The 21,897-nt window shown below is 52.5% G+C and overlaps 1 protein-coding gene across 3 annotated transcripts in view; it reads right to left on the bottom strand.

Moving 5' to 3' along the window:
- Nucleotides 1-21,897, bottom strand: part of STK32B (serine/threonine kinase 32B) — a 188,965-nt gene that overhangs the window by 45,647 nt on the left and 121,421 nt on the right. For all 3 annotated transcript variants that reach the window (XM_037046033.1, XM_037046025.1, XM_037046030.1), the window contains one exon: nucleotides 2,554-2,727. In XM_037046033.1, the coding sequence (XP_036901928.1) occupies nucleotides 2,554-2,727 (174 nt within the window). The remainder of the gene's footprint in view (nucleotides 1-2,553; nucleotides 2,728-21,897) is intronic.

Genomic DNA, 21,897 nt, shown 5'->3' with positions numbered 1-21,897 from the left:
GGCTCACTCACATGCCCACTGAAATCGTTTGAGCTTCCTGCCGAGGGGAGGAAGGCCTGGAGACACCGGCCGCCACCCCGCCAGAAGCCCGGGAGGGAGTGTTGCGGCAGCACCTGTCTGAGTCAGACTCGGACTCTCAGTCCAGGCCCTCGACCCGAGGAGGTCGGTGCCTTGCAGTCCAGACGCCCTCTGTCTGCCTCTCTCTGGGAAGCAAAGCTGTGGTCCTCTGCTGGGGACAGAGGAGGGGCCGGCCGCCGCCCAGTTATTCAGAATGGGAAGCAGGTCTTTATTGTATTGTGTTTTACTATTTACTTCTTTATTTTTCTTAGAGAGGGGGGAAGGGAAGGAGAGAGAGAGGGAGAGAAACATGAAATCAGTTATCTATCCTAAGTGCCCCCTCTGGGGACTGAACCCACAACCCAGACTTGTGCCCTGACCAGGAATCGAACTGGCAACCTTTCTCTTTGTGGAGTGAGCGCCCAACCCACTGAGCCACACTACTCAGCGATGGGATTTTCAGTACTTTCAAAAAAAGGCTTCAGGCTTCTGGTCAAGGTGAAGGTGTAGGCAAACACGGCACTTGGGACCTCCCACCACCACATCAAAATTCCAACTGAATGAAACCACCTAAAATCTCACTTAACAGAAGTCCCCTAACTAAGGGCATAGAGACCAGGCCCCATCAGATGGGCTGGTGTTCGGAACGCTGAACCCTGCGTGTCACTCACACGAAGCCCTGAAAGCAAAACCATGAAGGGACACACGTGGTGGTGATGTGCTGGACGGTTCGCTCTCCCCACTGTGGTCGAGACAGCAGCAGACCAAACAGTTGCTTGGCTCCCCTATTCTGTGAACTTGACATTGCTTTTGTCACATGGCTGCTCCCTCACTATACAAAGGGGCAAGTCTCATGCATAGAAAATTCCTTCACCCACTCCTTTCTCCAACGGACAGCAGGGTTGATGGTTATATTGTACAAGCAACGGGACGAGGCTATGGGGTGAGGTGGACGTGGGCCACGGAGAGCTGGCGATAGCCGAGCGCCTGCAGAGCAGCAGACGTGCGATCCAACAGCCAACCGAGGGGTGAGCACATGGGGCAAAGCCCGCCCGCCCCTGCCCGAAATGAGAAGGAAAGAAAGCCGGCCCCCCGGAAGTCAGCAGGCTACGGCGGTCCCCTGAACGGCGGAGCTGGGAAGACAGGTGACGAAGCCGGGGGGCCAAGTTAGGATGGCAGGATGTTGGCACAGCCAGGGCTGCGCAGACTGCAAAGCACGAGGCCTGTGGAAATGAGAGGACGAAGAGACACAGCACGGGGCCACCGAGAAGTGACATGAAGGAGAGGCCACAGGCGCCTTTCAGCCACTTGCACTTTGAGTGACCCAAGACAGACCACGCTGATAGGGTGGCGCTTTCAACATCGTATGTTCAGGGCTCCCACGTTAAAGTTATTCTTTACAGAAACACTTTCCAATAATTTGCCTGACTTTCACCTCTTTCCACAGCCTCACGCTCTTTCCTGAGGGGCGGGGTGCCGTCAGTTCCTGAGCCCTTCGAGGGTTCTTTAGCGTCTGTCTGTCTGTCTGCTCTCAGCTCTGCCCAGGGCAACTTCAAGTTCCGTTTCTGGCACCCTCAGTCACTTGCTGCTCTGTGTCTTCTCTGTAAGCCCCAAGGCTTGCCTATCAGCTCCTCTTTACTTTTCCCTATCCTTGGAAATTTACTGTTTTCCAAACATACCTCACTGCCATTTAATCGGGGTTTTAGAACAAAGGAAACATAGATGTGTGTGCTCACTCTGCTGTCCTCGTTGGAAGTGCGAGTCCTTGCCTTCCTCACGCCTCCCACAGCCGTGCAAGTCAGGCGGTTGGCAAGGCACAGCGCAGTGAGCAGGTTGGGCCACTCACCCCGCCCTCCCGTGTGGTCAGGGAGGGGCTGGCATGAGCGTGCCAGGCCCCCGGAGCCTCTGGTGGACCTCTGCCCGAGTCAACCGGCCTTGCTCATGGGCTGCACCTGGCAGCGTGGCACATAGGCGCATAGAAGCCAGGCCCCTGCCCCTCCTCCCCCCGCCCAGAGGAGGTGGCGGAGACAGCCCACAGCCAGAGCCCAGGCTAGCACGGAAGCTTCCGAAGAGGAAGACATTCTCCACAATGTGCACCACTGGTTCCCAGGTCCAGAAAGGGACAGGGGACAATCCCCTGCACGGCCACCTCACAGCACAGGACCGTTCTAACCCGATGCTGGAGGGACAGGCCATTCCAGCCTCCCAAAGACACTGGAATGGAGAGGCAGAAGCCAGCTACCAGCCAGGTCTCTCAGCAGCAAAAATGGCGAGAGGGCCGCGCCCAGGCAGCGGGAGGGTCCACCTCCAAGACAGGACGCCAGCCAGCAGGCTGTGTGCGGAGGCTGCCCAGCAAGGACCTGTGCTGCTGCTCACGGTCTCCGTGCCCCGTGGCTCCCAGGAAAGGTCCGTGAGCAAACTCCCCGCTGCAGAGGGCCCCCGGCGCACCCCCCCACCGTCCCCAGCACCCCCTCCCCCGCCCGGCAGCCCGCTGACCTGTGGATGATGTGGCGCCTCTGCAGGTAGTCCAGCGCCAGGGCCAGCTCGCAGACGTAGAGCCGCACCGTGCCCTCCGTGAAGCGCGCGCTCCGCTGCAGGTGGTAGCGCAGGTCCCCGCCCAGCAGCAGGTCCGCAACCATGAACATGTCCTCCTCGTCCTGGAAGGAGTACCTGGGGGCACAGAGGGGCGGAGCTCCTTAGGGCCAGAGGACTCCAGCGTCAGGACCAGTGTTCCCATCTTACAGACACACACACCGAGGCCGGGAGAGAGGCCCTGGCGTGGCCCGAGTCGCAGTGTATGGTTGACAGAGGACAGAACCCCCGGGCTCTGGCAGACAAATGGCATTTTAGCCACTACTAGGCTCTGACACCTGACTTCATGTTTGGCAGACACCTGAGGTCCGTGTTTTCAGGACCTGGAGTCGCCTGTCTTCAAAGATGGGTCCCCCTCCCCGACAGTTCCTCCGTTCCACACACACACACCGCTCCCCAGTGACAGGGGCGGGGCTTGTTTCTGCAACCCTCGGATCCTGCAGCACTCTGGCAAGTCCAAGGACAAGACTCAGGCGACCCGCAGTTTCTACTTCCTGCCTCTTGGTAACAGGCCAGAGCCCCAGACCCAGGGAGAAGCCACGAGAAGGACAACCAAGGGACTCTGGTCAACAGCAGCCTCGGATGAGCAGCCAGTGACAGGCAGCTCCAACTGGGGGCCGTGGAGTGAGCCACCTGGGTCCCAGGATGTCCCACGGCAGCCCCTGCCCAAGTCACATGGAGCAGGACCGCCCAGCAGAGCCCACCAACTCACAAAACAGGAGATAACAAAATAGCCGTGTCCTAAGCCATTCCTTACGCCTGTTCCCGAAAGCAAGAGGGGCGGACACAGCACTGAATTCATTTAAAAACTACACTTAGGATTTTTAAGGATTACAGAGTCAACACACTGAATCTGAGAGTGGTGTAGTAGGGTCACAATGCCATAGAATAGTGTCACGTCCCACAGAGAACTGTGGAACGTACTGAGGGCACCGTGACATGTGATCACAGAGTGACAATGTTGTCATGGAAAGCACACCCGTGTCTCAGACCCCCGAGTGTTCGACCTGGGCCAGGGCCAGGCCACTCTCCTGTTTCGACAGAAGAGGAACCCGAGGCCCAGAGGAAAGAAAGAAGTTAGGGACAGGGTGGGGACAAGTACCCAGATCTCCAGCCCCCCCCAGTTCTGTTACAAGGGCATGCTGGGACGCACACACACTGTTTCTGTGACCTGGGCGTGCGGCCCCGCGGAGCGGGCTGGATGCTTGATTTGCCCACAGGTAGGGACGGCCGTGTGCTCACAGGATGGGGGACTTTAGGGCTGGAAAATGCTCACAGGCCACCCAGGCCCACTGCCGCCATAGCACAGAGACTGGGAGCCAGAGGCCAGAAATGGTGGCCCAGACGCCGCAGGTCATGTTTGTGTCACCAGAGGGCCACGCAGTTCAGAGTCCAGGCCAGGAGGTCGGGGCCCGTAAGGTGCTTCCAGCCATGAATTTAGCAGATGCTCACGGAGCGCCTGCCCTGTGACTGGCACTGGGCCGTGTGCCGAGCACACTGGGACAGAGAGACTGCCCTCTCTCTGAAGGAGCACATGGTCCCCTGGAAGAGGGGGCGAGGCCATGTGGGGAGACGCGCACCCCAGGAGGCTCTCTGGGGCGCAGCGGGGCATGCAGAGGGAGTCGGCTTTCCAGAGGTGGCGTGGGCAGGGGGTCTTTGCAGATGAGGGGTGCACTGGGTCTGGAGCACTCGGGGACTGTCACTCAGATACAGGGACAGCATGAACTCTCTGGGGCTGCAGCTTCTCCCATTCTCCCATGTCCAGCATCTCAGCCACTGACAGTCACAGGGGGCTGGTGGCCTGGCTGCCAGCCCAGGCAGGGACCAGAGGGCCAGGGGCTTGCTGGCTGGTCTGGGGCCATCTGCAGGGCACTGGTCAGACTTCCCATCTGTTGCAGGACAAGCAGACGCCAAGGCTGGCATGTGGTCGCCACCTCTCTGGACGCATCAAGGGAGTGGCTGAGTGTCAACAACTTGATTTAACAGTAAAGCAGGCCCCACCCTCCAGTCAGAACCCTGCGAGGTCAAGGCTGGGAGCCCTGGCCTTTGCCGAACACTGTATGTCCTGGGTGGCCGTCCCGGTAACGTGTCTGGGCCACGTGGACAGAGAAAATCAAATACGGAGGCTCTGGGCTCATGAGCCTGGAGCAGTTACCTGAACGAAGGCCATGGAAGCCCCCTTCAATCTTGTCTTTGAATGTGGTCAGAGCCATGGGGGGTGGTTATGTTTTCTCTTCCGTGTAAATTCTGGAATAAATGTATCTAGTTTCTTGAAAGACCCTTCTTTGACTTTTGTTGGAATTATGTTGACTTAACAAATTCAGGACAATCCACCTTGCTGACCCTTTCCACGAACAGGAAATACTCAGTCTCCTTTTAGGTCTGGCAATGAAGATTCTTAATTTTCTGTTTAAAGGTCTGGCATAGATGTATTTTTTTAAAGGTTTTATTTACTTATCTTTAGAGAGGAAGGGAAGGAGAGAAGGAGAGAAATATCAATGTATGGTTGCCTCTCATGAGTCCCCTCCTGGGAACCGGCCTGCAACCCAGGCATGTGCCCTGACTGGGAATTGAACCGCGATCGTGTGGTTCGCAGGCCCGTGCTCAATGCACTGAGCTACACCAGCCAGGGCATAGATGTATTTTTATTCTGAAATAAAATTTCAGATTTCACTGCTGTTGTGAACATAATCTTTTCAAACAAGGCCAACTAAACCCAGTCGTTGCCAAGGGGGGACCTGCCCTGCAGAATCGGGGACGGTCACCTCGACTCCAGAGGCCTGGCCAGCCTCTGGGTCACCAGCTCTCCCGCCCTCTCCTCTGGGCTCCGGGTCAGCTCACCCTGTGACGGTGACGGCGTCTCCTACGAAAACCTGCCCTGGTTCCATGATTCTTGTTTCCTCTCACCGTCTGGGGCCTCCGGGAAAACGTCGGATTGTGAGAGGTGGCGGCAGGTGTTTCTGCCTCGGTCTGGACTTCAGTCAAGTGCTCTCACCATTAAATAATGTGTTCACTGTAGACGTTCAGTGAATTCGTTTATCCAGTTACGAAAGTCGCTTTCTACGCTGCTGGGAATTCTGATCAAGAATGTGTGTGTGCACAGGTGTTTTTTAAACATTAAACTGTCCGCATTTCTAGACTAAACCTGATACATAAACTCACAAACACACACTCATATACATGTATGTACTTGTGTACACATATATGTATATATTTATATACATATATATATTTAAGATTTTTAATTTACTTATCTTTAGAGGAGAAGGGAAGGAGAGAAGGAGAGAAATATCAATATATGGTTGCCTCTCGTGAGTCCCCTCCTGGGAACTGGCCTGCAACCCAGGCATGTGCCCTGACTGGGAATTGAACTGCGATCGTGTGGTTCATAGGCCCGCACTCAATCTACTGAGCTACACCAGCTAGGGCTATTTATATATATTTTTAATTGGATTCGAGTTACCAATGTTTAGGACTTCTGCCCCGAATGTGCCATGCCTGCCTACCCACCGTTGTCCTGTGGCCTGACCCCCAGTCTGGGTGTCAAGGTCAAGCCAGCCTCACAGGAGGATGTGGGTCTCGTCTCTGTTCAAGACGAGTTTGAGAGAGGCATCACTTGTGGGAAGTCCAGTGCACACGCCCTCCATTCTGGGTCCCGCCCCCTCACTGCCAAGTCCTGTTCCTCTCTCCCAGCAAACACAACCAGGGCTGTGAAGTCCACACCCCTCTCCTGGCTGCTGGTGCTGGCTCACCCAGACCCTGGGTGCCCCCTGGGATCCATGTGGGCACACTGGGAGGAAGCCTCCTCTTCTGGGCTTGCCAGGCTGGAAGCTGTGCCCAAAAGGCCGCCTGGATCCTGTCGCCCAGAATGCAGACAAGACCCATCCGTAGAGCGAGGCTGCACAGAGCCCAGCAGGACTGAGGGCTAAACACTGGCAGCCCTGTCGGAGGGGTGGCACAGCCTGAGCGGGAGTCTGTCCCGGAACTCCGTGTTCGCGGTGACTATGATGACAGGGCTGGTGGGCCTATGTGCTGTCACTTGGAACTGAAAGTGCCTGATCTGCTACATCTTCCCCTTGGCTCCTGGAGAGAGGGGCTGAGACGCTCACAGGGCACTGCAGGCCGCAGCCTACAGGAGCTCCGCCCATGCTCTAACCGCGGGTGGCTGGCTGCAACCCCCGCATGGATTACCAGGGCGCTCTGCACCCCCATGCACGGGCGCTGCCCACCACGCCTCGCTCGGCTCTCTTCCTCGACTCTGTGGGGCAGCAGGCGTGCTTGGGAGAGCGACTCGCAGACCGGAATGGACTCTGCAGAGGAAACCCTCAACGTGGAGAGGGCTCCGATTCAAGCCCTAACTCAGGGGACGGCTCTTTCCTGCCGAAGGCGCACGCTGCCCTGGGCCCCAGCCCCTGCACTTCCAAAGAGACGCGATGTCATTATTGGAGAACAGAAGATGACCCTCTGTCCCTCTCTCTCTGCAGTGTCACGCCACCGCGCAGCTCTGTGCCACTGTCCCTTTTACCTCCCCTCAGGCTGAAATTACACTCGAGTCCTCATGCTGCTCTCCGCCACGGAGATGACCGAGATGACCCAGCCACCAGTGAGAAGCCTGTGCTCTGCCACAGGGGCACTGCCGTGGGGCAGGCTGAGTAATGGGCTCCCTGACAAGTGCAGGAGGTCGGGGACTGGGAGGTGTCCATCCTGGCCTGCACGCCCACGCAGACTATGCCCACGCCTGAAGAAGCCAGTGTCTGTTTCTGCAAAAATGTGTTAATGACTGCCTAGTTACCCCCAAATAAATAAATAAAAGTAACCTGTGAAATACATAGAGTGTAATCAAATTTAAAATATGTAAGCCATAGATGAGGTCAAAAAGTAAAAAATTAAAGCTCAAGAAAATGGAAACAGGAAGAAAGAGGCCAGTTCATGCCCAAAGACTGCGCACTTGCCCAGAGCCAGCCGCCAGCGTGCCTCCAACCTTCCCGGCCAGCAGGGCAAAGGGAGAGACCCAGCAGCCTCGTGGTCCCTGGTCAGTGTGGGGGAAATCAATTGTTTAGTGAAGAAAAGGATGATTCCTGATACAGAAGCCAGAGGCGGATCTCTGCCACTGGATTCCTGTAAGAAGGCATTCGGTCAAGTGGTGAGTGATGACCTACATAAACAAGCTCTAAAACATGTCTACTGGGGATTTTTTATTTTTGTATGATGCTCCTCACAGTGAACGGGAGACATCGCTGTCCAGTTCTGTAAGAGCATTGCTGCATGGGCGTCACGCTCACGGCTGAGCCGCTGGTGGACGGACACACAAAGAGAACACGGGTGAGTGTTCGCGGCCACTAAGCTGCGAATGCGGCTCGTGCACACCACACACGCCCCAGTGAATGCGAAGTCGGATTCTCCCACGCTCTGACCTGGGCCATGAGACCATGTCCTGCGAGACGTCCCCCCAGATGGTTCACTCGAGTGTAGGAGCACCCTAAGGGGGCTGCCTTTGGCGCCAGGGGCTGCGACGAGTCTCCTGTGTCACCCATTGCTGCACATCCATTTCTTGGTGGTTGGGCCTTGGGCCCTACGTTCCCAAGTTGACTCAGTGTCCCCGCTCTCTCACGATTCACGTCACTCACCATGTCCCCTGCTTCCCCTCGCTGCTCCTGTCCATCGTTCCCTCCTCGGGGGCAACGTGACAAACTTGGCACATGTGACAACGTCAGCAGATATTTTTGGTGTCATAAGTTTGGTGCTAGTGAGCAGAAGCCAGGGTTGCTACTAAACATCCCACAGGATGCACAGGATGGGCCTTCCACAAAAATGGCCCAGCCCCGGCGTCCACAGTGCCAAGGCTGAGAGGCCTGGCTCGGACCGGAGCCCCCTGGTTGAGAAGTCCGCACGCACCCTGGAAGACGGGTTCTCTCTCTGCTTCTGCCTTGTGATAAAAATAGTCAGAACCAACATGGTGCCTGATGTCATGTGGCAGGCGTTGTTCCACATACTCTGCACCTACGGGCCCATCTCATGCTCCCTGAACCTCTCGAGCCAGATGTTAAGATGAGCTGCCCTTGGCAGACACGGGCATCAAGACTCTCCAGTGACGTGCTTGACCTTGCCAGTGACATTGCCAGGAAATGGCAGAGCTGGGAGCTGAACCAGGAGAGTCCTTCTCCAGTGTCCAGAATCCAACATTCATCCTGTTCAACCCTGGGGGGTGGTCATCGTCATCTTCATTTTTTCAGTGGAGGAAACAGAGGCCAAGAGAGGTCAGCGTGTCCACAGTCACCAGGTCAGGGTCCTTCTTGGACAGCATGTCCTGTCCTCTACCACCCGCCTCGGGAGGCCTGCCACTAAAGCTCAGTCCTGTTACCCACGTGTGAAAACACGCATGAGCACATCTGAGAGGGGGGTGTGCACAGTGGGAGAAACCGGACTTAGACTCCCCACACAGCTCCCCCTTCGACTTCATCTTGCCTGGCCCAGCGCCCGGCACCAGGAGACCCTCCATCAGCTGTGCCGTGATGGGGAGGCGTGGGAAGGAGACCGGAACCTCTGCAGGAAATCCCAAACCTCTCCGACTCCTCCTGCAGCACCAGGCCACGCGGCCATTTCCAGCACGTGCCTCGCTCCATTTCTTTCTGGAGGCAAAAGGAGCCCAGTGCCCAGAGATGACTCTGCGGGATATTCATTCCAGGGCCAAAACCAGCAGCTAGGACATGCCACGTGTCTCCTGTGTCCCGACCGTGGTACCTGCAGAGACACGCAGCAGGCGTCTCCTGGGACCACGTTCCATCCAGTCAGATCCCCCGGGGCAGCAGACAGAGGGGAGGGCTTGCCTGCCACGCTCGCTCCCAGGGGTTCTCAGGGATTTCACATCCAGCAGGAGTGGAGCTCAAAGTACCCTCTCGGGCCGCAGACATTTAATTATGGGCTGTTGGGCCTTCCGTCTGCTCATACAGCACCAAGAAAAAGGAGCCTCTCATACTTGAATTCTGTTTGATGCACGTAAGTCTCTGATAACATTCACAATATCAGCTTTTTTCCTCCTTTTTAATTTGACTTGAATTACCGAGTCCTCGGGTCATTCAAACATCCTGCCCCTCACCGCTCTCGGCACCAGGCCGATCCTGCCCCTGCCTCCTCTCCAGGAAGTCAAGTGTTCCTGGGCAGCTTCCATCTGCCCCTGTGGGCCACAAGACAGCAAGGGGAGACTCTCAAATGCCACCCGCTCCCCAGGCCACGGCAGTTTGGGGCAGGGGAAGTGTGGGCGACGCAAAGGTAAGCAGCTGGTCCGAGCCCTGCAGCCCGCCTGCTGCACAGCAGGACTCGGTGGACAATGAAGTGTCATCGCTCTGTGTAAATGCAGAACGCTGTTCCTGGGTCTGATGGTTTTGCTGATATGCTGCTTGCCTCTAAAGGCTCTGCAGTGGCCAACAAAGTAAGTCTGGTGGGAGAAATGGGGAAAATGTGGAGCCAGGGAGGGGCCCGTGCGCTGCTCGCCTGGACACTCTGAGCACGAACGGCAGCTCCGACCTCCTTCCTCATGTAAAGCGTGCGAAGGCGGCGCAGACTGGCTGCCTTCACCTGGGGGGGGTGTTCTCCAGGGAACCGTCCGGCACGGAGTTCCATCTCCAGGAGCCTTTAAATCACAAACTCAGGGTATCGAGCAGTTACATACCAGTTCATACCGTTCTCTTGGTTGACTTTTGGAGTTGTATCAGTATGAAGCTGTTCACAGCATCCCCTTATTATCTTCTCACGGCTGCAGGGTTTGCTTCATCCCCAATATTTACGGTTTGGATCTTCTCTTGGCTGATATTTGTGAGTCCTGAGAGCAGCCGATTAACATGTTTTTGAAGAGGCAGCTTATTGTTTCACTGGTTTTTCTCTACTGCTTACCTATCTTCAATTTCATTCCTTCTGCCTCTATATTATTTATTTCCTTCTTTCGGTTTGCTTTGGGTTTATGCTGTGCTTCATTTTTGTCATTTAAAAATATTTCAGACATATATATCAGATACATATCAGATATATATCAGATATATCGGTATATATCTGTTCTTTGGTATATATGTGTATACATAAACACATGTAAACACTATATACATGATGTGACTGGTAAGTAACAGAGTGTGTAGCAACTACCAGGTTAACACGTTAGCCTGGGGAGAGCTGGTGTAGGAGGCGCCAGAACCTCCCTGCCCGCCCACACGGCACGCACACTGGCAGGGTCTGTCTGATATGGCCACGTTGGAGCTCTGGTGTCTGTTGAAGGCTTGCAGCTTCCAGGAGCAGGCCTGGAGGGTGGACTGCAGTCCATCTCGGTCAACTTCAGCTCTGGGAAGACAGCAGCCGCCCATCCCTCGCCCCAGGGCAGTATGCCGTGCGCAGGTGCCAGGAACAGCTCGCGCACGCACTGCGGAAGCCCTAGTGGGCAAAAATGACCATGTGCCCCAGAGAGTGAAGACTTATGCTTCTGACCACAGAACTGCTCACACAGGCGAGGGGGCCATTTGTGCTGCATCTCCCCGCACTGGGGCAGGCCCCGCCTCTCTGGCGGAAGTGACATCCAGGTCCAGTGCTCATTTTTTTCCTCCCTCCTTCATTTTTCTCTCTCCTCCCTTTAGGATCCATACATTAAAGACAAAGACATTTAAAATCACATAAACGGGAGCAATTAGAAAGTCACCATGCATGCATGGGAAAGGACACAGGTTCAGGAAGAAAACCTGAGAAGACCTTAAGTTTATACTTCAGGGCAATCCTTGATCCTTGGCAGAGACAGCCTACAAGGTTAAAAAAACGAACAAATAAACAAACAAAAAAACCCTGAGCAAATCCTGAGGAACAGAAATACTCTGACTCTAGATTTACCACATTTTACATTCAAATGTGTGGTTTTCAATAACCACCAAGAAATCATAAGGCACACAAACAGGAATGCAGGACCCATTCAAAGTAAAAAATACGCCAACAGAAACTATCTCTGTAAAAAGATACAATGGCAGATCTATTAGACAAAGACTTTAAAATAATGGTCTTAAAGATGCTCAAAGAACTAAAGGAAGGTGAGAATAAAGTCAAGAAATTAATATATGAAAAGGTGAAAATATCAATAAAGCAAAAACCTAAAAAGGAAACAAAAAACATTCTGGAGCCCAAAAGTATAACTGAAATATTCACTAGGAATCAAAAGCAGATTTGGGCAAGCAGAAGAAACAATCAACAAACCTGAAGATGGAACAATGGAAATTATCGAGTCAAAGAAAGAGAAAGAAAAAAGCTTGAAGAAATGCAATAAGATCCGAGGGATGTGTGGGACACCATCACGTGAACCGACACACACATTGTAGGCATCCCAAAAAGAGAGAAAAAGAGGAAGAATAAATATTTGAAGATACAGTGACTAACAGCTTCCAAAATTTTATGAAATACATGAATATAAAAATCAAAGAAGCCCAACAAATTCCAATAGGATGAACTCAAAAAGACCCACACCGAGACACATTATACTCATACTGTTGAAAGCCAGAGACAAAGAGAGACCTTGAAAGCGGCGAGAGAAAAGCAATATGTCACATACAAGGGAGACTCCATGAGATTATCAGCAGTTGTCCCATTGGAAACTTTGAAGACCAGAAGTCAGGGGGCTAAACATTCAAAGTGCTCAAAAAAAAAAAACCTGTCAACCAAGACTCTTACATGCAGCAAACAGTTCCCCGGAAGTGAGGGAGGAGAAAAGAAGACATTCCCAGAGAAACGGAAGCTGAGCGATTTCATTACCACTAGATTGCTGTGCAGGAAAGGCTCAGGGGTCCTGCAGGGGAATGACAGGACCCTGGGCCGCCACTTCAAACCACGTGATGAAGCAAAGCTCCCAATAAAGGTGGATGCACAGGCAGTTACAAAAGCGAGGGTTGTAACTCCGTTTTTCATTTTCCACACGGTTTAAGAGAATAATGCACTTTTAAAAAAGCAATGATTAGTATAAAACTTCGTAGTATTATAGTTTTTTGGTTAAGTCTACGTTGTTTTCTACATAATTTAAGAGACTAATGTATTTTTTCAAAATACTAGCTTGTGTTTTAGAAGCAATGTGTACAGATGTAAGTGTGGGACATCAACAACTGGAAGGGGTGGGCAGGTAAAGGAGCGGAGTCTATGTATGTCACTGAAGTTAAATTGGCAAACATCCGAACTAACGTGTTGTAATTTCAGGACATTAAATCTAACCGCTGTAGTAACCACAAAAATAGTAACAGGGAATACACAAAAGGCAATGAGAAAAGAAGTTAGATGTTTCACAACCCAAAAAATTACCTGAACACGAAGGAAGACAGTAATGAAGGAAATAAGGGACAAAAGGCTATAATGCATACAGGAAACAAACAGCGAAATGGCAGAATGAAGGCCCTTTTTACGAGTCAGCCTTCGAAAGGAAGGAAACCTGGTCCCATGCCACAGTGCGGATGAACCTTGAGCGCGCTGCGCTGAGTGAAATGAGCCAGTCACAAAGTGACAAACAGCATGATCCCGCTTAGAGGAGCCAAAGCCACAGAGACAGGATGCACGGCGGCTGCCAGGGGCCTGGGGGGCCAGGGGGATGGGCGGTTCGTGTTTAGTGGGGGCACAGGTTTGGATGTGCAAGACAAAAAGCCTCTGGAGGTGGACGGTGGTGATGCTTCCACAATAAGATGGACGCATTTAATACCACTGAACCGTACACTTATGAGGGGTTAAGATGGTAAACTTTATAGGTACATATTGTCACCCGCCCCCCGCCCCCTGTCCCATAGAATCTGACCCACAACAACTTCTCAGTCACGCCCTCCTCCAACTCCCACATGGGGCTGCTCTTCTGAATCTGTATTTCTCCTTGTCTTCCTCTTCCATATGTTTAACACAACTGCGCTGTGTCTCAAATGTGTTCCTCGGTTTGTCGTCATGTAAAACATGATGTTAATTCATATTGTGACAAGCAGTGCCCCTCTGTAACAACAGAGGGGGTTACACGTGAGCCCCAGCACTTGTGAGGTGTGCATTCGGGGTTCCAGATTTACATGTGAAATACATTTTTCCTTTCGGAGCCCGTCACTGACTGCCTCGCCTCCTTTGCTGACGGGCAGGGTAGTGGCTACGTAGTAGAACATCACATCAAGCAGTGAAAATGGTCTGTAGGCCGGCCACTCATTCATTCTTTGAACAGACGAGTATCTGTGGACAGGGCAATACAGCAGCACAGCCAGGAGCCAGGCCGGAAGAGGTCTTCCCACACGTTACACGGGAGACACCGAGGCCGAGAACACGCTCATAAGCAAAGTGAGAATCGACTCCCACTTCTCGGCGCCTGTGTCAGCTGTGCCGCTGTGACCCAACTGCAGTGGCTCCTGTCTGGTCACCGTGGTCCACTGGCCCAGGGGTTCCACCACTGGGGGGGCACCCCAGAGAAAGTACAGCACTAGGCTGAAAGGATGTCTGCACCCCCGAGTTCAACGCAGCATTATCTACAACAGCCACGATCTGAAAGCAGCCCAGGGGCCCATCAGTAGATGAACGGATGAAGATGATGTGGTATACATGCGTGTGTGTATTTACACAATGGACTATTACACAGCAATAAAAAAGAGGAAGTATTACAATTTGTGATGACATGGATGGATCCAGAGCGTATTGTGCTAAGTGAAACAAGTCACTGTATGTAGACTCTTAAAAGCAAAACAAAAACAGACTCATGGGAACAGAGACCAAAGGGATGGTTATCAGAGATGGGAGGGGGGGGGTGAAAAGGTAAAGGGGAATATAGTCAATTACATTGTGATGCGCTTACACGGTGACAGACAATTACTAGTATTTGTGGGGTAACCATATTGTAAGGCATAAAGATGCCGAATCGCTGCATTGCACACCTGAAGCTAATGTGACTAATACATTATTACACACCAACTGTGCCTGAGTTAGGAAGGAATGAAGGGGCTGGGTGGGCCTAGAACATGTGTGGACTGCCTTCGTGCTCTCTGTCTGCAACATGCTCGCTGTACTCGGCCTGAAACAAACAAATCTGTTGGCTCTCAAATGGCCCACGTTTATTACAAGGATTTGGATCTGGAGGGAACCGGTTTCAGAGGGTCGAGTTCATCAGCAGCAACCCGTGCCCGTGCCGAAGCCTGGCCCTCCTATCCAGTGGGAACTGGCCCAAATGAATAGAGTGTCCTCATGAGTCAATTAATGAGGAGACTGGAGAACCCCACGGGCTTCTGCTCTCACTGGGAGGCAGGTTGTTGCTGCAGAAACACATGGGAGCTGAGCATCTGGACAGAGCCGAGTGGAGATCACATCCCCCCATGTGCCCGCTGTGCCTCTGGGCAATGCTTCAAGTCTTGAGCTGCATGTCCCTCTTTGTAATATGGTTATTATAAAAATAGCAAAAAAATCACAGGGTTAATATGAGATGCCTATGAGAAGATACACATGGAGGCAGTTTGAAAATACAGATGCAATTAGAATCTATCATAACAAATGAAAGAAAAAGATGGAGTCCTCTGGTTTCCTTCTCGGCAAAGGGAAGGCTGCAGGACATGCAACGAGCCTCGGGGGGCTCCCTGGAGACTTGAGACCAGAGGCTCTGGAAACACCAGATGCTCCGTGTTTGAACAGGAGCCCCGGGGGGTGCTGGAGACGCAGCCCGCGCCCACCGAGGATGGCGCGTTAGGAGGGGGCTCCTCGCCACACCTCCCAAAGGGGGATGTGCATTCTAAGAAGTTGGTATAGTTTTTTTAAAAGGCATCAAAGCTTAGTGAAATGATAAAATGTCGTTTAAGATGCGGGCTTGCTGTGTTGTCACTTTGGTCTTGAATGAAAAGAGACACTTTGCAGTGTCTGCAACACGTGACATAGGTGGTGTGCGGGGCACCCGGAGGAGTTGGGGCTACCGAGGCTCGTCTGCAGCGTTGGTCCTGTTTAAAATCCTTCACGAGGCTCTTCTGGCTTCTAGACTGTGGGTCCTGGCTATCCGTCCAGCCCACCCTCCTCCTCACCACACCAGGGACCAGGGCCCCGGCTGCACTCAACGTGAACCACCCACAGGGCGGCTCTCCCCCCAGGGACCCTCTTGGAACCCCTGCTACTCAGCCCTCCCGCCCCATTCCTTCCTCCGTCCATTTTCCCAGTCTTTCCACAGCAGCAGCTACAAACACCAATGTGGGCGCCATGCAGGCAGTCACCGAGACAACGTGGGAACTCGGATTTGAGGGGTGAACAGAAGCCGGCCAGCCAAGGCCCAGGGGCCTTCGGAGGGACGGGGAGGGGACGGAGCTGTTCTGGCAGAGGATGCACTTCCTCAGGGGGCTGCCACCCCACTGCCTCCACAGGCCGGGCCAGAGTGTGCCCAGACACAGTCCCGGGTAAGAAGACATTGGCATCAAAACTGATTAGTGGCAGATTTAAATAAAAACAACAGAGTCTTGGAATCATGACCTGGAAAACAATGATCTACCATAAAATATGAACCAACAAATTGGAAGAGAATCAGTTCACACTCTGGGATAATGAAAGGGCACGAAAGATAGGTAGGAAGTGACCGAGTCGAACTTACACCACCACTGATGTTATGTAATTGGTAGTGTCTGAATATCGCCTGCCCAGCCCCGCCATTTGAAGGTCAGCTCCGTGATGCAGGAGCCTTATCAACGTCAAGGCTACCGTCCAAACCCTGGTGGGTCTACTTTTTGTTGGACTCCCTGTTCTGCCTCATCAGTCCGTTTGTCTGTCTCGATGCAATATAACACTGTCTTGATTCCTGTATGTCTACAATAAGTCGCTTTCCAAATGTAAAACCATCACTTTTCAAATGTAAAACCAGGTCCGAAAATCCCTGGGGTTAATGTTACTTGCAAATGGAATGGTGTATTATACTTTTTATACATTGTTGGATTTGATTTTCTGAATCTTTGTGAAGAATTTTTGCATCTATGTTCCTGAGGGATATTGATCTGTAGATTCCTTTTTTTAAAATAATTGTCTCCTTTTTTGTTTTCTTCTCTTGTAATGTCTTTGTCTGGTTTTCACATCAAGGCAGCGCTGGCCTCATGGAATGAGCTGGGGAGTGTTCGCTCTATTGCCGTGTCTTCAAGTTCACTGGTCTGCTTTCGTGTAATGTCTAATCTGTTACTAATCCTATCCAGTGTATTTTTGACACGGACATTGTAGTTTTTATCTCTAGAAGTTTGTTTTAGTTCTTGTTTATATCTTCGTGTCTCTACTCAACTTGCTGAACATACAGAACACAGTTATAATAACCTGAATGGACCGGTCTGCTCCATGTAGTTCTCCCTTTCCTTGACTGTTTCAGGCAGGAGGGTAAATCTAGTCTCTCTTATTCCATTTTGTCCAGAAACAGAAGCCATTAGCCTAATTTCTGACACAAAGTAGATTTTCCCGAACACACACACACACATATGAATTTAATGACTACGGAATGATCTAGGTAAGAGAAACGTACAGTAAACAGGACACAAAGGCCCCTGAATTCACAGAGCTTAGAGTCTAGTGATGGGTGCCAGCCCAGCAATATAAGGTAGACAATAAACACTGAACGAGACAGTGCAGGCAGTGGGGGGCAAATGGCAGAGGCTGGAGGTCAGTGGGGAAACAAGCACAAAGCTGCAGACCAGGGAGGCCTCTGTGAGAGGCGGGATCCAAGCCCAGTGCTGAGGGGGAGGTGCGTGTGCAGAGGTCATGGTGAAGGGTGCTCCAGTCAGGGTCAAAGGCCCTGGGTGGGGAATGAGCTCAGTGCCTCACAGGGCCAAGGGCGAGCCCTGCTGGCTGACATGGAGCGAGCAAGAGGAGGGCTGGGCTGGAAGAGAGGCATGGAGCAGAGTGGCAAAACCACGTTCAAATGCACAAGAAATGTCCAAGGGAGACTTAGTCGCTAGGGTTGGTCTGTCTGTCCAGATGGTGAACAAGAAACTGCAAGGAAACTGGTTCACCCGCCCTTGCAGCTGCAGAGGTTTCAGTGCAAAGCTGCTGGTGCTCAGGAGAGAATGGCTGTCCTGCCCCTCTTCCCAGTCCACCTCCCGACAGCACAGTGCCCACAGTCGGGAGTGCCAGCCATCCTCCCGACCCTCGCCCCTAGAAGGAAGCCANGTGCCTCACAGGGCCAAGGGCGAGCCCTGCTGGCTGACATGGAGCAAGCAAGAGAAGGGCTGGGCTGGAAGAGAGGCACGGAGCAGAGTGGCAAAACTGCGTTCAAATGCACAAGAAATGTCCAAGGGAGACTTAGTCGCTAGGGTTCGTCTGTCTGTCCAGATGGTGAACAAGAAACTGCAAGGAAACTGGTTCACCCGCCCTTGCGGCTGCAGAAGTTTCAGTGCAAAGCTGCTGGTGCTCAGGAGAGAATGGCTGTCCTGCCCCTCTTCCCAGTCCACCTCCCGACAGCACAGTGCCCACAGTCGGGAGTGCCAGCCATCCTCCCGACCCTCGCCCCTAGAAGGAAGCCACCACATTGCCTTCCGGAGGTGACAGAGCTGAGGGAGGGACGCTGCTATCAAAGCCTTCTGTGCATTAGGATGCATGGCCCGCGCCTGGGGTTTCCAGAGCAGGTGCCTTCACAGTAAAAAGCGAAGTCCTTTTCGGTTTCCTCCCCGGGCATCCCTGTAGTCTGTCCTCTCCCACACTCTGGCTGTGAGACTGGGCGAGCACCGGGACGACTGCACAGCCAGAGCGCGTGCATGGAATCGACTTCAGTCCCAGCCGTGTGACTTGCTCATGGTGTGACCTTGGACATGCCATTTAACCTCCCTGACACTCCATTTCCTTTCCTGAGATGGGTGTATCCTCTCCTCTTCCCCCCCTGCCCCCAGAGGGGCTGTCATGAACCACGTTAGTGAAACAAAGCCCTCCCCCCCACCCGAAGGGGGTGCTCGGACCCATGACCCTGCATGGGACAGGACTGGGCAGGAAGCTGAGGAATGTTGGGAAGATGGGGTGGGGGCCGAAAGGGTATCTAGGGTGCACTCTGTAACAAATATTTTTTTCTATTCAATTTTAAAGTATGAAGGCTGAACTGGATTTAAGAGCGTGTGGCTGCCACGGTCCCCGCTGATGTAGCCATGCCAGACACTGGACAACTCTTCCCCATTCACCGCCCCTGCTCCTTGGGAAGCCCTCCGGGCTTCCTCACTCCCGGTTCCAACGGGATGATGGGACTGCGGTGCGCACGGCTCCGGATGACACAGATTTGCAGTGTCACACCCTCCATCCCTGCATTTCACACCCTCCGGGCTTCATGGTTTAAGACTCTCTCTTCTGGGTCCCACCTTGGTCCCACAGGCCCTCAGCAGTTTGGATATACGAGCTGGGACGCCTTGTGCTGGGCCTTTATTTAACCCACTTGGCAGTGGGGAAAAGAGACTGAAAAGTACAGGGCCAGGGTGCATGCAAAAGACGCTAGAGGCTGAGAAGGAGTTGTAAGCAGAGTCACTCCAGTGTTAACCAAGCACGCTCACCCGTTTCCTCTTATTTCACTCTGCAGAGTCAGGTGGCTGCTCTTCCCACGTGCAGACAGGACGCAGTCCCTGCAGATGTCAGGGGACATCGCTGTGGACCAGAAAGGGGGGGGAGTGACGCGCACCCAGGCTGTCGTGCTGACTTGGGGCTCCTTTAAGCAAACCCTGCTCAGACGGAGCTGTGACAGGGGCAAAACACGGGATGAACGTGAGACCAAACTATTTTGATTCAGACTGCGGCGGATTTGCCCTTTCACTGTGTGTTCCTAGAAGATGGCGAGAATTCTTCATCTAATTCCTCCGCCTTTTTCCAGAGTTCACGCCACCTCTCAGCTGCGCCCCGTCCGTGAATTTAATTAACCAGCTGGGTCAGCATCCTCCAGATCATTAATTAAGATCTCTGAATCCAGACCTGAGCCTTCCACCCTAGCCATCCCCTGGAGACTTCCGTGCAGCCCCGAAAGAAACTGTGTTTTAACCCCACAGAATATGGGAAGCTGGCAAAGGGAGTTTTATAATTGTACTATCTCAAAAAGTTAGTTTTGCCAGAGACAGACTGGAAGCCAGCTGTGAGTATGTTTTTGTCAAAATCCAAGCACAATAAATTGCCTCCAAATGCTGTTGATGCTTTCATTCTTCCTAATGCTCAGTAATTAGAAAAATTATTAACAAAATTCTGCAGCATCTTTGGTTTAAACCTCAAGCCTGCTTCCTGCAGACGCACAGTGTCACTGGGAGACGGCACGTACATCAGCAGACGAACAACCCCGCCCACCTGCGAAGGCACCTTAGAGGACAAAGCCAAATATGGGACAATGTTTACGCACTTGAATAATCATCATTTCATATGTTACCGAATGTCAGACCCAATTCTGTTATCTAACAATGAGAGACTGGGGAAGTATCGATACGTGTTGATGCATCCATGCTATGGAATAGTATATGGCTATTAAACTAACACTATGTCCCCTGGCTAGCGTGGCTCAGTGGATGGAGCGCAGGCCTGCAGACCAAAGGGTCGTGGTTCAATTCCCAGTCAGGGCACATGCCTGGGTTGCGGGCCAGGTCTTCAGGTGGGGTGTGTACAAGAGGCAACCACACATTGATGTTTCTCTCCCTCTCTTTCTTCCTCCCTTCCCCTCTCTCTAAAAGTAAATAACAATTATCTTTAAAAAAGAAGTACATAGAAACTAACACTATATAATTACAGAAAAGACACTTGGGATATGATGTCAAGTAGGAAGTAACGAGGACAGAAATGCAAAGCCCACACCAAGCACAGCAGATAAAAACAGGTCCCAATGGACCAGGACCGAAATAACCTGGGGAAGAGATGAAGAATTGGCCTGGGGTTATAAGGATGGGAGAGGTTTGTCTTTATTTTAAGTTTTAAATTCATGTGTACGCAACAAATACAAAAACTAGGGCTGCCTTAATCCAAAATATTTCAGAAGCATCTCGACATACCTGGCGTGACCCAGGATGTCTGCATTCGCACAGAGCACCTGTGATCGTATCTGCCTGTAAACCCCAGGCCGCACCCCCTCAGCCAGCTCCGTGATCCTTCCGACCGCCCGCAGCGGCAGGTGCGTGCCTCGGAACGCCGGCCTGCGCCCGCAGCAGGAGGTGCACGCAGCAGGTTGGGGGAGCCAAAGAAGGGCCACTTACTTTCCAAGGTGAGACCCCCAATCAGGAGCTGTATGAACACCCAAGCACTCTCCCCTCTCAGGAGGCATGATTCCGAGAGGGATGGTTTACCCCGTTTCCTGAATTCTAACCACAACAACAACAAAAAAAGAAAGTCAATGGAGAAAGGAAAGTTCTTCTAACATTCAGGACTGGAACAACTGGTTATCCATATGGGCTAAGAATCACCACCTCACACCACACACAAAAAACTTGAGACAGGTCTACAAGCTGTGCGCAGGCGTGGTTCGCTCCTCATTCTTACCGTGCAGTGCTCTGTCGGGAATGCCACCCTCGAGAGACACCCCCTGTGATCTGGGGTGAGTGGAAATCCTCAGACAGGCAACGGAAAAAATGAGCATGAAGAAGAAAGCCTGAGCAACTACGGTTCATCCAAGGCAAGATCTTACTCACTGAAGATACCTTCAAGAAAATGAAAAGCAAGGTGCAGACTGGGGAAAATATTCGCAAACGATGTAACTGACAAACAACTTTCATCGGCATTTGTAAAGGACTCCTACAACTCCACAATTTAAAAAAAAACACAACCCAGTTTAAAAAAAATAGGCAAAAGGCTTACAAGGCAATTCGCAAAGAAAGGTACATGAGCACTGGTAAGTAAATCAGCCGTCAGGGAAAAGGAAAATAAAGCCACAGAAACACCGAAGCGCATTGACGGTAAGGACGATGATCAAGACTGACAACGCCGGACGCAGATGAGCGTGTGGGGCACCTGGAGCTCCCATCCCTGTCACTGGGACTGTCTGTGTCATCCTGACTTCCGAGAACTGTTGGCCAGCCTCGTATGAAAGCTTACGCCTGCCTCCTGCCCCCGCATTTCCGCTCCTCAGTGCTCACCCAATGGGACGAAAGCAGACACTCCCAGAGACACTTATGCGGGAGTGTTTGCAGCGGCCTGACTCATCGCAGCCCCTCACTGCCTGAGTCTCCGGGGTTTCCATCAGCACAGCGATGAGGGGGAGTGAGCTGCTGATCTACACAACAACGTGCTCGAACCTCACCCCAGTGTGCTGCCCGGCAGAAGCCAGCACAAACTTCCCACTGGGAT

This window comes from Sturnira hondurensis, unplaced genomic scaffold (genome assembly GCF_014824575.4).
Source record: "Sturnira hondurensis isolate 20B ecotype Veracruz unplaced genomic scaffold, ASM1482457v3 Scaffold0000780, whole genome shotgun sequence".
Classification (NCBI taxonomy): Eukaryota; Metazoa; Chordata; class Mammalia; order Chiroptera; family Phyllostomidae; genus Sturnira; species Sturnira hondurensis.
This window is presented reverse-complemented; position numbering and strand designations above follow the sequence as displayed.